Source organism: Eubalaena glacialis, chromosome 9, assembly GCF_028564815.1.
Source record: "Eubalaena glacialis isolate mEubGla1 chromosome 9, mEubGla1.1.hap2.+ XY, whole genome shotgun sequence".
In the NCBI taxonomy this organism is placed as follows: domain Eukaryota; kingdom Metazoa; phylum Chordata; class Mammalia; order Artiodactyla; family Balaenidae; genus Eubalaena; species Eubalaena glacialis.
Genome location: NC_083724.1, coordinates 6,069,147 through 6,082,464, shown reverse-complemented (window position 1 = coordinate 6,082,464; position 13,318 = coordinate 6,069,147). Strand labels below are relative to the sequence as shown.

The 13,318-nt window shown below is 54.3% G+C and overlaps 1 protein-coding gene across 3 annotated transcripts in view; it reads left to right on the top strand.

Annotated features, from left to right (window-relative positions):
* Positions 1–6,505, top strand: part of NUP214 (nucleoporin 214) — a 99,157-nt gene extending 92,652 nt beyond the window's left edge. For all 3 annotated transcript variants that reach the window (XM_061199747.1, XM_061199748.1, XM_061199745.1), the window contains exons 33-36: positions 1,024–1,195; positions 3,014–3,153; positions 4,707–4,731; positions 5,238–6,505. In XM_061199747.1, the coding sequence (XP_061055730.1) occupies positions 1,024–1,195; positions 3,014–3,153; positions 4,707–4,731; positions 5,238–5,271 (371 nt within the window). In that variant the 3' untranslated portion in view covers positions 5,272–6,505. The remainder of the gene's footprint in view (positions 1–1,023; positions 1,196–3,013; positions 3,154–4,706; positions 4,732–5,237) is intronic.
* The last annotated feature ends 6,813 nt before the right edge of the window (positions 6,506–13,318 follow it).

The following is a 13,318-nucleotide window of genomic DNA, read 5'->3' as shown; positions in this document are numbered from 1 at the left end:
TCTTGGGGTTTGGGAACCCTCCTCAGGAGCAGGAGGGACAGTTAGGGAAGGACCTTCTGTCTTCCCGCCCGATGGGCATCCACCAATCCGGGGAGGTGGCCTGGGCACGCCTGGCCCTTCCTGTGCGGTCACCTGCGTGCGTGCCACCCCTGCGGGCCTGTGTCCACGTGAGTGAGAGCGCTGGGAGCCTGCCCAGGGGGTCGTGGACCCAGGGCTCTCCTCCCGGCTGATTGATTGCCTTATCACATTTATGCAGCAGCCTTCCTCCAGACAAGAAACGGCGTGCTTTTTTATTGAGGAGCAGTTCCTGACTGCAGAGAGAGAGCATTTTTTTAAAATTCTTCTGTACAGGGAGAGAAAGACTCCTGTGAGAGATGTGAGAGCTCTCAGGCTCTAAATAAGTAAAAAGCACCTGGCCGAGCGTCAGCCTCTCCGTCTCCTCTGTAACCCGGCTCGCAGATTCTCCCTGAGAGGGGATTTGAGCCTCTATTTTTATAATTTGTGTTTCCATGAAGCGAGATGCCTTGCCTATGTGATGATAAGTAATAAACTCTGACCACTTTGACAGCTGGGTAGGGATTGGCGCTTTTGAGCGTGACTTTTCGGTGAGGAGTCTCCAAACGTGGCAGAGGGTCTGGGCGGGGGTCTGCCGTGCATGGAGTTGGTTCTTGGTGGCAGTCGGATCTCACGAGACTTGGAGCTGACGAGTCCAGCTTGCCTCTGGGAGGGACCAGGGAGCTCGCAGACAAACACGGAGTCTGCTGGATTCTTAGAACTCCAAGGAGCTCTCCTACGTGGACCCCAAACCCCTCTGCTAGAAATGGAGGGGGTGGCGGGTTGGGTTGGGTTTGGGTTTGGGTTTGTTATTTTGCTGATAGAAAGGGTGTTGTGAATCGAGTTTCTAACGTATCTTCCCCTTTCTCCTGCCTCTTGTGATTTGGTTTCTCACTGCTCATTGTCTTCTCTTCCTGTCTCCTTCTTTCTTTCTCCCCGTTTCTGTTTGTTTGCCTCTGTTTTGCTCAGGTGGCTTCGGTGCTGCTCCAGTGTTTGGCAGCCCTCCTACTTTTGGGGGATCCCCTGGGTTTGGAGGGGTGCCAGCATTCGGTTCAGCCCCAGCCTTTACAAGCCCTCTGGGCTCGACGGGAGGCAAAGTGTTCGGAGAGGGTACCGCGGCCGCCAGCGCGGGAGGATTCGGGTAAGCCCCCCAGAGAGGCCTGGGCAAACCCACAGGCGCAGGTCAGCAGAAGCACTGGGGCCCAGTACTGCTGCTTTGAATAGAAAGTTCTTCTGTTTCCCCTACTCTCGACTGAGCTGAAAGCCCCTCCCTCGAAATCAGCAAGCCAGTCGCTCCAGGATTCCTGTTGTCTCCAGGGGAAGGTTCGTGTCTTCCAAGGCAGACTCTGTCCAGTACGTGGTGGACACCAGCTGTGTTGCTGTCCGCTGATACGTGGCGTAGTGGCTGGCAGACCCCTGTTCTCCTGGTGGAGCTAGAGGATTGGTTAAAGGAAGAAAAACAGTCTCACCTTGGCTGCTTTACAGCCACGATTGCCCCTTGTATGGTGACTTCTGTTAGGAAACTCTGAATGAATAGTTTTTAATCAGATTCCTTCCTCTTGGGATTGTTGCGCAGAAGACCCATTGTCCTTGAGCAAACAACTCCTGCGTCCCCTGCTCCGCTCCAGACCCCCGGAGTGGGTCTTCGGTGCCCAGTCCGCTGGGCCAGCTTCCTTAGGCACTGCCTGGGCCCCGTGCGTGTTTCAGAGTCTCCATGACTGCTCAGCCTTCAAGGCGGCTCTCACTCCCTTGTGCACATCCTCACTTGAAAATGCCATATTAGAGATTTGCTTTTAAGGGCCCCAGAAACTCGGTCTGGTTACCAAAACCCCATGGAAAAAATAGCCTTCACCACACCACAAATTCCCAGTAAAATATATGTGGTGATGACTACAAAGTGTCTCCTTCAGAGGAGGTGTGGACGTCTGAGAGGAATGTCTTATCGGCCTCTCGCTGTCCTTGTCCTCAGCGCTGGCTCAGGATGTGTAAAGCTAAAGAGTTGGGGGGTGGAGCCAGGGGCTTGTTTGGGAGAGCTGTCAGGGTACGTGGGGTGAGGGTTGGCCGGGTGAGAGCATCTTTATCTTGAAAATAAACTCAAGTGGACTCCTTATTCATACCCTTTCCTCTCCATGAAAGATGCTGGTGCAGCAATGCTGGCGAATTTCAAGGAAAGTGAGCAAGTTGATGTATTGCTTCTTAGATTTCATGCAGAGACCGATGGGTCTTTTAAGTTTCTCCCAGGAAGTCAGGAAACCCCAAGACTTAAAGTTAAGAAAAGCTTTTAAAGGAGAGCTGGGATCGACTTAAGCCAGTATTCTGGCAGGTTCTGACGGACACTGTTCTCGCCAGTGACCGCCCAGCACATAATGCTGCAAAGTTGGTGGAAGGTTCGTGGTTGACTAGGAATCTTGAGGTTTTTATTTATTTATTTGAAACCAGCTATTTTCTTCACTAGTTAAAAAAAAAAAGTATCAGATTCTGCCTCGGCTGGGGGCTCTCCCACATAAATCCTGACTGGCTGGTTCCATTTTGTCCAGCAGAGCTGAGTACCGGCTTTGGTATGAAATCTCCGAAAGAGCCTGTCACCTTTTTTCAGGTCCCTGGCCGGGAAACTGTATCTGACCCCGACTGACATCTGAGGAGTTCCCACAGGCGTACACGAGAGACCCGAGGCAGGAGTGGGATTAGAGTAGGACCAGACAGGGGAGGAGAGCTCAAACACTGGGCGAGGGGGATTTCATATGGCGTCCCTTTACTTTTCTTCCCGAGGCTGAGGTGAAGGTTGGCTCTGGGCTCTAGCCTGTTTGTTCTGAGAGGCTGCCAGTTTAAACCGAGCACGTCACCTCGAATCATGTGTGTCTCACATCCTGAGACTCGGGAGGGGGGACTGAGGCCGTCAGGCAGCAGGGTGGCCGCGTGGCCACGCTTAACCGCAGCCTCATTTCTCGCCGGAACCCAGGTTTGGGAGCAGCAGCCACACCGCGTCCTTCGGCGCCCTCGCCGGTCAGAACGCCCCGGCTTTCGGATCGCTGTCCCAGCAGCCGTCTGCGTTCGGGACCCAGAGCGGGGGATTCTCTGCCTTCGGATCAGGCAGCGGAGGTGGGCAGCCAGACCCCTTCCCTCACCGTGGCCCCTCCTTTCGTCTCCTCAGTAAATGCCTGGACACCCCCGGCCCCCCAAAAAAAGAATGAGTGGTTTTACCTGGCTCTTCAGTGTAGTATTTTAAAAGCCGAAAGGGCTTGAAAGACAAAATGTTCTTTTTAGGTTTTAATTAGATTTGTAATGCTGTGCTGTTTCTTACCAAGTGAAGAAATGGCTGACTTGATTTTTCTCTCAAGATTTGAGGACCCCAAAAAATAACCTTGATTTAAAAATCAGGTTCTATTAAACCTTGATTTAAGAATCAGACTCAAAAAATAAGATAGAGAAAAAAATAGAAATAAGACGTAGAGACTTTACAAAATGTCTTTCATTTGTTTGACACTCCGCTTCTTCACATAGTACCGTGTGTGCATTCTGCTTTTATCCTTGCACCACACTTACTAGACACAGAAGTTAGGCATCGTTATTATTTTACAAATGACACAAAAACTCCAGGGAACCAATTTGCCCAAAGGGCCAGACGGTGAGCCGCAGAGCCAGGCCTAGAACCCGAGTGTCTTGCTGCTCTGGCCTCAAGAAGAAGAGGGGGCTTCCCTGGTGGCGCAGTCGTTGAGAATCTGCCTGCCAATGCAGGGGACACGGGTTCGGGCCCTGGTCTGGGAAGATCCCACATGCTGCGGAGCAACTGGGCCCGTGAGCCACAATTACTGAGCCTGCGCGTCTGGAGCCTGTGCTCCGCAACAAGAGAGGCCGCGATGGTGAGAGGCCCGCGCACCGCGATGAAGAGTGGCCCCCGCTTGCCGCAACTGGAGAAAGCCCTCGCACAGAAACGAGGACCCAACACAGCCATAAATAAATAAATTAATTAATTTAAAAAAAAAAAAAGGAGGAAGCAAGTGGATGGGAGAAGTAGAAAAAACATATTTTCCCGACGCAATGGATCTGTGTGGCACGGTGCAGCAGTGAGAGGGCGCCTACCCAAGACCCTCTGCCAATGCCCGCCAGGGAGGAGGGAAGAACCCTGAAATACCCAGAAGACCACGGCACTTCCTGCCCACCCGGGCCTGCAGGCAGTGCAGGAGGAGGGAGACAAAGGGAGGGAAAGAATGCGGCCTAGAGACCACCTTTGTCTTTCAAGTGTGTGGTGGTGTTTTTTGGGGGTTTTTTGGGGGGGGTTTTTTTGGCTGCGTCGGGTCTTTGGGTCTTTGTTGCTGCGCGGGCTTTCTCTAGTTGCGGCGAGCAGGGGCTACTCTTTGTTGCGGTGCATGGGCTTCTCATTGCGGTGGCTTCTCTTGTTGTGGAGCACGGGCTCTGGGCGTGTGGGCTTCAGTAGTTGCAGCACGCGGGCTCCGTAGTTGTGGCTCGAGGGCTCTAGAGCGCAGGCTCAGTAGTTGTGGCGCACGGGCTTAGCTGCTCCACGGCATGTGGGATCTTCCCGGACCAGGGCTCAAACCCGTGTCTCCTGCATTGTCAGGCGGATTCTTAACCACTGCGCCACGGGAAGTCCGTGTGTGTGTGTATTTTAACTGCACCCTTTTCCTCTTTTTCAGGATTTAGCTTTGGATCATCTAGCTCGTAAGTATCTATCTTCAGTTATTTTGAGTCATTAACGAAGGATGGAAGAGTGTGTGGTACGTGAAAATACTAGTTTCTGCTCTGTTTGTACATTTTGTGTCCATTTTTCCTGGTTTAAAAGCTTGTCCTAGCAGCATGGTGGTCTGGCAGCGGGCTTCGGGTTCTGTGGACTTGCTGATCTCGGACATGTGGCAGGAGGTGCCCGGCTTGGCCTCTCCTCAAGGGCTGAGCCTGAGAGAGAAGATTGTGCCTTCTGATGCGCAAAGTCTGGAAGGCAGGACTCAAGAGATGCTTTTGCTTATTTTGCTGTTCGTGTCTCAGGAGCTTCCTGGGCTCCAAGCCGATTACCAAGTCTTATTTTTTTGATCCTCGCTCTGTGATTCTGTGTAGAATTGCATGACATTAAAAATTCAGGGTCCTGAACTTTGAACACAGGGAGTGGCACGAGCCCCGAAGCCCTTCCTCAGAGCAGGAGCTGATATGCCTCTCCCGGCGCTTCCTTGCAGGTCTGTCCAGGGCTTTGGTGGCTGGAGAAGCTGAATGGGTGTCGGTGTTCCTTTCTGTTCCTGTGACCAGCTGCGTTCTCAGCTCCCCTTCACTGAGAAACCCGGGAGCAGTCCTTTGAACTGCACGTTCTCATTGAAATACACACCCCGAAAGAAACAGCAGAAACCAAACTCCAGAGATGCTTGATTGCTTGTTTTGTTTTATATTTTGTGTTGGTTGTTCCCCCCCACCCCTGCTATTAAACTGTTTGGCCTGTTTCCATACAGAATGTATGTGGGCTTTTTCAGGTCACAGCCAAGGAGAGAGGTTTCCTCATTTCTGTGGCTCTGAGAAACCTGCACAGCCTGCCATCAGCCAGCAGCATGTGTCTTCAAAGACGGCTGCCAAAAGGATCGAGCATAGGATACGGATAGGCAGACGCTTCTCCCAGACAGTCTCCCCTGGTCTCCTCGGACTGGGGCCCTCCCCAGGGGGAAGAGGTTGAGTGCTGGCCAGCACCTTTTTGAGGCCATAACTCGGTGTCTTTTCTTCACGTCCTTTTTGCTGTTGAGTATGAGGCCCCTCAAGGTGCCAACTTCGTGATTGAGTAGAGGGAAAGAAACTCACTTATGCAGGCATTAGCTGAGTTTCAGGAGAGGTATTAACACCTCAGAGTACAGGTAGCTGTGAGGCAGGCGTGGAAAGCATGCCAGGGGGTGCTGATGACAGGGGTGCTGCCCTTGGAACACCTCTGCTCATTCTCTCAGTTTGGCTCTTGGGCACTGTGTGGTCCCACGGCTAATTTCTTATACTCTGGCGGCGAGGTGGGCAGTTGATTGAGGAACACCTTTTATCTCCAGTAGGTGACGGTGACATGGGTGACCACTCCTGGCCCCTGTCTGTGAACCGCAGTGCACATAACCCTTGGGTAGACCCAGGAGTTGAGAAGATGTTGCTACTGCCCGATGCCACCAGGCAAGTGTTTGCTCGGGTGGCCTAGAGGTCGTGACTTTGGTCTCATTAAAGTGCTTGTAATGCAGTGTTCTTCAGGTCTCGGCATATTTTAGTTCTTAGGCCTGTGATGTCCTTGCCAGTTGCTGACAAACAAGGACTGCCTTGCACCAAAGCGTAGGCGTAAGAATTTGTTATCTTTCAGGCTCAGAATAGGACAGCGCTTTGGCTTGGGTCATTAGCAGGGGAGGGTTGGAAAGGGACAGTTATTTAGATTTTTATACATTGGAAAGTTGTATTTTGAAAGGTGTTAATAAAAGTTTTCCATGTGGTTGAATTTGTCACATTACAGCCAGTACGACCTGGCTGGTTCTGTTGGCTTGTCGGGAGGGTAGAGCCCGGGGAGGTACCCTGGGCCACAGCCTGCCCTGCCGGTCCTCGCTCTGCTAGGGGCTCTGTGTAAAGTACAGACTCGGAAGCCCCAGTCTGGCAGGTTCTCATTCAGTAGGACTGGAATTGGTACTGGACGCGCTCGGGCTGAAGGCAGTAGTTTCTCACGCTCATCAGAAGACGAGTCCCCTGGTGCGTGCGGCGCGTTGGGTTTCAGGAATCCCAAACCGGAATTGGGCCCCTGGGTGACTTATCCTGTTTTCTGTGCAGCTTATGAGAGAAGAGTGAGAGTCTGCTCGTATGTTCCATTAATCAGGGCGTCTGCCTCCTTCAAAGAGCTTGGACTTCAGTCATTTAACGGGTTCCCTTGTCGGTTTTTGTGGAACTGAAGCGCCCGTCTCCACCTGTTCTCATGTGAGGCCCCCCCAGCCGCAGAGCCAGTCCCCAGACGTCCACACGGCCAGGCACGGGGCTCATTCCTCCCACGTGTGCTCTCCCTCGTTTGTACCCAGGGCCATCCTGAGACAGAGGAATTCGAGTGTTGGTGGAGGGCCTTGCTTTAAGGGAGCAACGTGACTAAATGGCAAGAGCTGACCTGCCTCGGCGTGTCCTCCTCCTGACCGGCACCCAGACAGAGCCATCTCCTGCGCTTATGTTTCCCCCCAGAGGCTCTTTTTTATAAATAGAAGCTGGTTTGGCCTAAACCCTTGACCTCAAAATCTCTGTGTAATCCTCCATCGAGGTGGCATGTGACATCTCTCCCTAAGGCCGTATCAGCTGAGCTCGGCCAGATAACGCCCCCGCACTCACTGTCGGGCGGCGGCCACCAGGGAATGTATGGCTGGTGCGGGAGCCCCTCTGAGTTCCTTTTTTGGGGTCGACTTCGCTGGTGGGTGACAGGGGTCATCTCAGAGCGCAGCCAGCATGCGTCCCCTGAAACCCAAGCTCCCAGGATGCTGGGCAGGGAATGCACGGTGGCTCCAGCCTGCCCGGGGAGGAGACGGCGGGGCTGCGCCTTCCCCAAATAGGGGCAAACGGAGAGCAGCCGCGAGTGTGAGGGTCATGTCCCCGTGAGAAGGGAGCGTGACCGCAGATGGGCCCGGGAGGGCGCCTGCTTAACCAGGCTCTAGCGCAGGAGGCCTCCACTTCAGTCTGAGATTCTGCCTCAGCAGAGCTGAGTTGGTCCCTTCAAGCTGTGTTTTCGATAAGCTTCACAGGTGATTCCCACGCAGACGGTCTGTGGTCCACATTTAGAGAAACCTTTTAATGGCAGTAACTATAAATATCTTCTTCCTGTGGAGCATCTGAAAGAGACCCGCACTTCTATGGCTGTGTTTATTTTGCCGTGAGTGCAGGGTAAGGGATCTTTCTGAAACTGTTGATGAGGGGCACCGAGTTTTAAGTTTCAGCTGCATTTGGGGCACCTGCTCAAAAAGGAAATACGAAAGCACAGGTGGGCTGTCAGCGCCTTCCTGTTCGGGCAGCTTCTGAACGCCGCCTCTGTGAGGTCTCCCCGATTAACGGGTGGGAGGAGGTCCCCTCCTTGACCTCATCCTGTCTCCCGACGCGACTCAGTCCCGCTGTCTCTGGTCACCATGTTTTGCTTCAAAGTACTGGAGGAGGAGGAGGGGCGGTGTCCTGCATCCTCCTGAGATTGGCTCTGTCATCCTTTCCTTTTCTCTTCAGTTCCATCAACTTGTGGGTTCCCACTCGGTTTCCTCACAGAGCGCCTGCCCAGTGCCCCCAGGCATCGGCCGGCTCTCCTGCTCCTTCTGGGTGTCACCTGCTGGGCGGAAAGCAGGGGCAGGTGTACCTCCCGGCCCCGGGCTTCCGGGATCAGTCTCTTCCTCCTCCTACCCCGGTTCTCTCTGATTTCTCTGTTCCTTCATCACTCACAGGAGGAAAAAAAAGCAATTAGACTGAGATGGTTTTAGCCCCCAAACCTCCTCTGTCTTCAGAATGTTTCCTATGGAACGTTTGTATACTCAGCCAAAATAAGAAGGGTTCCAAGGTCAGATAAGTTGGGGAAAAGAATGAACAGAATGAAATTTAACACATCTTTTTATCGGACTCTTTTGAGCCTTTAATACGCAAATTTGCTTTGTAAATCAATAAGATGCAATAGTCTGCCATTTCCCAAATACTTTTACCGGGGAACCTTTGCTGGAGCCAGCTTCCTTGAAACTCATCCTTGCTTCATCGTCGGTGTCGCTGGACAAAAGCATAGCTGATTTACTTCCTGCAGGTTGTGTTTCCGATACACATCCCTCTCTCGTATTCAGTGATAATAGTAGTGATAGTTCGTTGAATGATTACTGTCTGCACGTTTAACTTAACATCTTCCAGATGAGAGTGAGACCAAGAGAGTAAGCAGTTTGCTGAGTCCTAAGCCGGGCAGCGGTGGAGCCAGAAGGAGCCGGGGCAGTGCCTGCTGCCCTGCCCCGCACAGCACCCGCCTGCCCTCGGCTGGGCCCTGGCCGTCCACCGCTGGCTCTCGTGATCGTCCTCCCTCAAGGTGGTCGTTCATTCTAGAGGCAGTACCTGACCCGTTGTGCCAGGGACACTGCCGAGCCCCTCACACGCCTGTCGTGTCTACCCCCACGGAAAGGAGCTGACATCGGGTGTGGACCACGGTAAACGCGCTGCCGGTTGTGCAGTCGGTTGCCGCCGTTCTGCTGCTCCAACCTTGCGCGTGATCCTCCGACTGAACCGCAACCCCAGGGGGGCGGGGCGGGGGCGGGGCTGAGTCTGTGGCGCCCGCGTTGGCGCTCACCATGTACAGATGGGGGCTCGCGTCCGCTTCCGGAGGAAGGTGGTCAGACCCCGGAGGAAGCAGCTGGCCCCACGCCCTCTGGCTGTCCAGGCCCCTCTTTCCTCCACTGTGTCCTGCGGGCTCTGGCTTTGAGGCTTTCCAGGGTCCCACAGGTCCCTTTCCAGGGTCCCGAGTCGGCAGTTACTCCATTGTTCCGCCCCTCTCTGCTCACGATTGGAGTCCCGTCCATTCCACAGCCCTGGCCAGAGATTCTCCACATCGTTCGCGGCCCTAGCCCGCCAGCTGCAGAGAGGGAGTCAGTGAGGTGATGGGGGCGCGGGGCGGGCCCGGGCCGCACGTCGCGGCGAGCCCAGCACATCGCTCCTCCCGGCCCCCCTCCACCTCCGCTCCTGCCTGCCCGCCCCTTGCTGGCCCCGCTCGTCTGGGGCTGCGAGGATGCCGGAGAGCGTTACTTCCTAACCCTCCCTTGGGTGGGTTCTGCAGCCACACCTGTAGGCCCCCCCATCCAGAAGGTCAGAAGGCAATCCTCACCGTGGCCTGCTGGTCACACCTCCAGGCTCCCCGACCCCGGCTGGCCCCTCTTCTTGCTTCATCTCCTTCCTTTCCGGGCCCTTCTGCACGTTCTCTTCCTCACATGGCCCGTGGTCCCCCTCCCCACCTCAGGGCTCCCCCGCACTTGTCTCTGCTGCAGGGCCCCTCGTGCCTTCCCAGTCACCAGGCAGCTCTCGGCTTAAATCATTCCACCCCCCCCCCCAACCACCCCGCGCCGGGCTGCCTGCCCTGCTCAGATTCAACCAGTCCTGTCACACTGCACTGCCATTTTGAGGTACACGTCGCGGTTACGGTTAGTCGTGTAATTGGGTGGCTGGTTGGTTGTCTGGTCTGTCCCACGCCTCCCCTCCCCCAACAACTGGCAGCTCAATGTGGGCAGAGGCCGTGTCAGCCTTGTCTGTCCTCAGCCCCCGACAAGTGCCAGGACAGCAGGAGTCAGGAGCTGTGGGATAAAAGCCACCCAGAACAGCTTCCCAGAAAGAAGCCGGGACTTGCTCCAAAGCCAGACCCCAGCGGGAGAGGACGGGGTGGGGGGCAGGGCTACTATTCAAGAGCATGGAGCCAGCTGATCACACCAGGGCCACACAGCAAGGCCACTGTCCGCCAGGCCCGGGGCCTGGCTCAGTGTCCTCTGCCCAAGCCGACCAGAGCCCCCATCAGGCATCACCGCAGTAGCCCTGGCCCAGCGGTCCCCACCCTGCCCAGTGGCCCTCTGCTTCTCAGCATCCCAGGAAGGTGCTATAGCTTGGGGCTGGAACAACAGTCTGTGGCCCACAGCGGGTGTTGGGGGCACAGACTAGACGCAGAGAGGCCTGGGTACAAGGCTCTCCGCTGAGACTTCCCAACTGGAACTAGTCGCATCCTCTGGCCCAGTTAAAATGGGGCAGATGCCACACACCTCACACCTCACACCGCACAAGGCCGTGCCCGGCACGTCACTGGGACTCTCACAGGTGGCTTCCCTGGCTTCACGGGGAGAGACCAGGAGCTGCAGCAGCCTGGCCCAAGCAGGTGGGCCCCAGTGCCACCCCTCCCCACCCCGGCCTGAGCACACGCCCGCGGTGCTTTCATCTGATCACTCCCTAAGGAGGGACAGGGCCTCAGGCTGAAAGATACCTTGTCCTTGTTCCCCCCTCAGCCTCATCCTGGCCCGGGAGGGTGCAGGCCTGGCATCCCCCGTCCAGTCTACAGGTTTCTGCCCCTGCAGGTGAGAACAGCCAGATGCGTGGCTCACCCCGCGCCCCGCCAGCGCTCCTCTCCCGCCCCGCGCCTTGCTAATCTTCGCGTCCCAGAGCTCTCCAGCTGGCCAGGGGGGTGCAGGAGGAGCAGGAAGGGCTGCTGCACCCATTTTGGAGTCACTGGCTGCGGCTGACAGAGGAGCTACGTGAGCCAGTAGAACAGCTTGGTTGTCACCAGCCGACAGTTTCAGAAGCATTTAGAATTCTCAAGTCTTGGGAGGTTTGCTTTTAAATCTCTTTCATTCTCTGCGATTTAGGGAACAAAGATTTGCCCCAGTGTAGGGAAATGAAACTGCTATAATTACAAGTTTTTACATACGGGTGAGTTGACAGTGCAGCCTGAATCTCTCCCACCAGCCCTCCGGCCCGGGGCCCAAGAGAGCCATGCTCCTCTGTTTAATGACCTGGCAGCAACTGCTCTGAGCTGAATTCCGGCCCGGATCCTCTTCCCCACTTGGGGGCTTCAGGCATCTGACCTGGCTGACTCCTGACCCTTGTCTATAGCTGCTGCTGCTTTCATTTTGAGCCATTCTGGAAACAGGAATAAACATCGTCTCCGAGACATTCAAGCCAAGTGGTGCTCAGACTCTGCTGTGTGGTTGTCAGTGTCACAGATGGTGGGACCGGTGGTCACCATCCAGAAACATTTATATATGTGTTGTGCTTCCTGTGTGCATCTCCCCCGCCAGTCCACCGTCAGCACGGCACACACGTCATGCTTTCTCCTAATGGGCAGTGGGTCTGGCTGTTCCGGCCACGAATTTATCACCCAGGCCCTTTTTGCACCAAGTGCGTTGCTGGCTGTAGGTTGTTCAGGATGGAGGCGATCCCTTCTGTGGCCTTGGCACACAGCAAAGCTGGCCCAAGCGGGAATCAAAGAAGCCGGCATCTGGGGGCCGAAGATGATCCTGTTCGATTCTGTCCTCAATACAGAAGGGAATTCAGACCCAAAAACTGGAAGAAAGTGACTCAATCCAGCAAGTGGAGTTTATTGGTTAAGGCCATGTGTGTGTCTGGGCTCGAATCCCATCCTAGCTGTGTGACTTAAGGCAAGTCACTTAACCTCTCTGAGCCTCAGTTTTATCATCTGTAAAAAGGGGGAATGATAATATATTTGTCTAGATTTGTTGACGATTAAACGAGACGTTATATATAAAGCTGGTGTTATTATTATTATCATCATCGTTTATTAGAGTGAGAGCGGAAGGCTAAGTTCCCCATTCCTGACCCACTTCTCATTTACTGCACTCAGTATAACGGCAGCAATCAAAGAGCTAACATGAGTCCGCGGCAAGATCTGAGTCGCTTGCTCTGTTAGCTGTTTATACTCCAAAACAAATGAGCTCAACTGTCCAGAGGTAAAATCTTGCTCAGAGCATTACAACTTAAAGATACGCATGATGGCTCCGCTTGTGCAATAGATGTTCACTGGATAAAAGTATCCACAGTTAAACTTGTGGTAAACATTTTGTTTTCATGTTTTCAGCCATGCAATAAAAATCAATTATTGCAAGTCACGGGACTTCCCTGGTGGCGCAGTGGTTAAGAATCCGCCTGCCAATGCAGGGGACACGGGTTCAAGCCCTGGTCCGGGAAGATCCCACATGCCGCGGAGCAACGAAGCCCGTGCACCACAGCTACTGAGCCTGTGCTCCAGAGCCCGTGAGCCACAACTACTGAGCCCGTGTGCCACAACTACTGAAGCCCGTGTGCCTAGAGCCTGTGCTCCGCAACAAGAGAAGCCACTGCAATGAGAAGCCCGCGCACCGCAACAAAGAGTAGCCCCCGCTCGCCGCAACTAGAGAAAGCCTGCGCACAGCAACGAAGACCCAACACAGCCAAAAATTAAAAATAAATGAATAAATTTATTAAAAAAAAAACGTCGCATCATGGGGATCTAGCTATAACGTGGGTCCCTGTGGTCTCTGAAGGACTAAGGGGTGGCAGGAACACGTCCATTTGAGACTTTGGCTTGTCCACAGGTGCCTGTAGCTCAAAGGTACAAACCAGTGGGCCCTGCCTCCTCCCACTTTTGGCAGTTCACCCAGAGCTGTCCCTCATCGCCCTTGGGTGTCCCTAAATGCCCTCTCTGCACAATTTTCCCCAATGGAATGGCACCCATGAAGGTGAGATTTCACTTTCCAGTGATCCATGTTAAAGTGAGGTCTCTCAAAATGCTCTAGGCCTGAAACTGGAA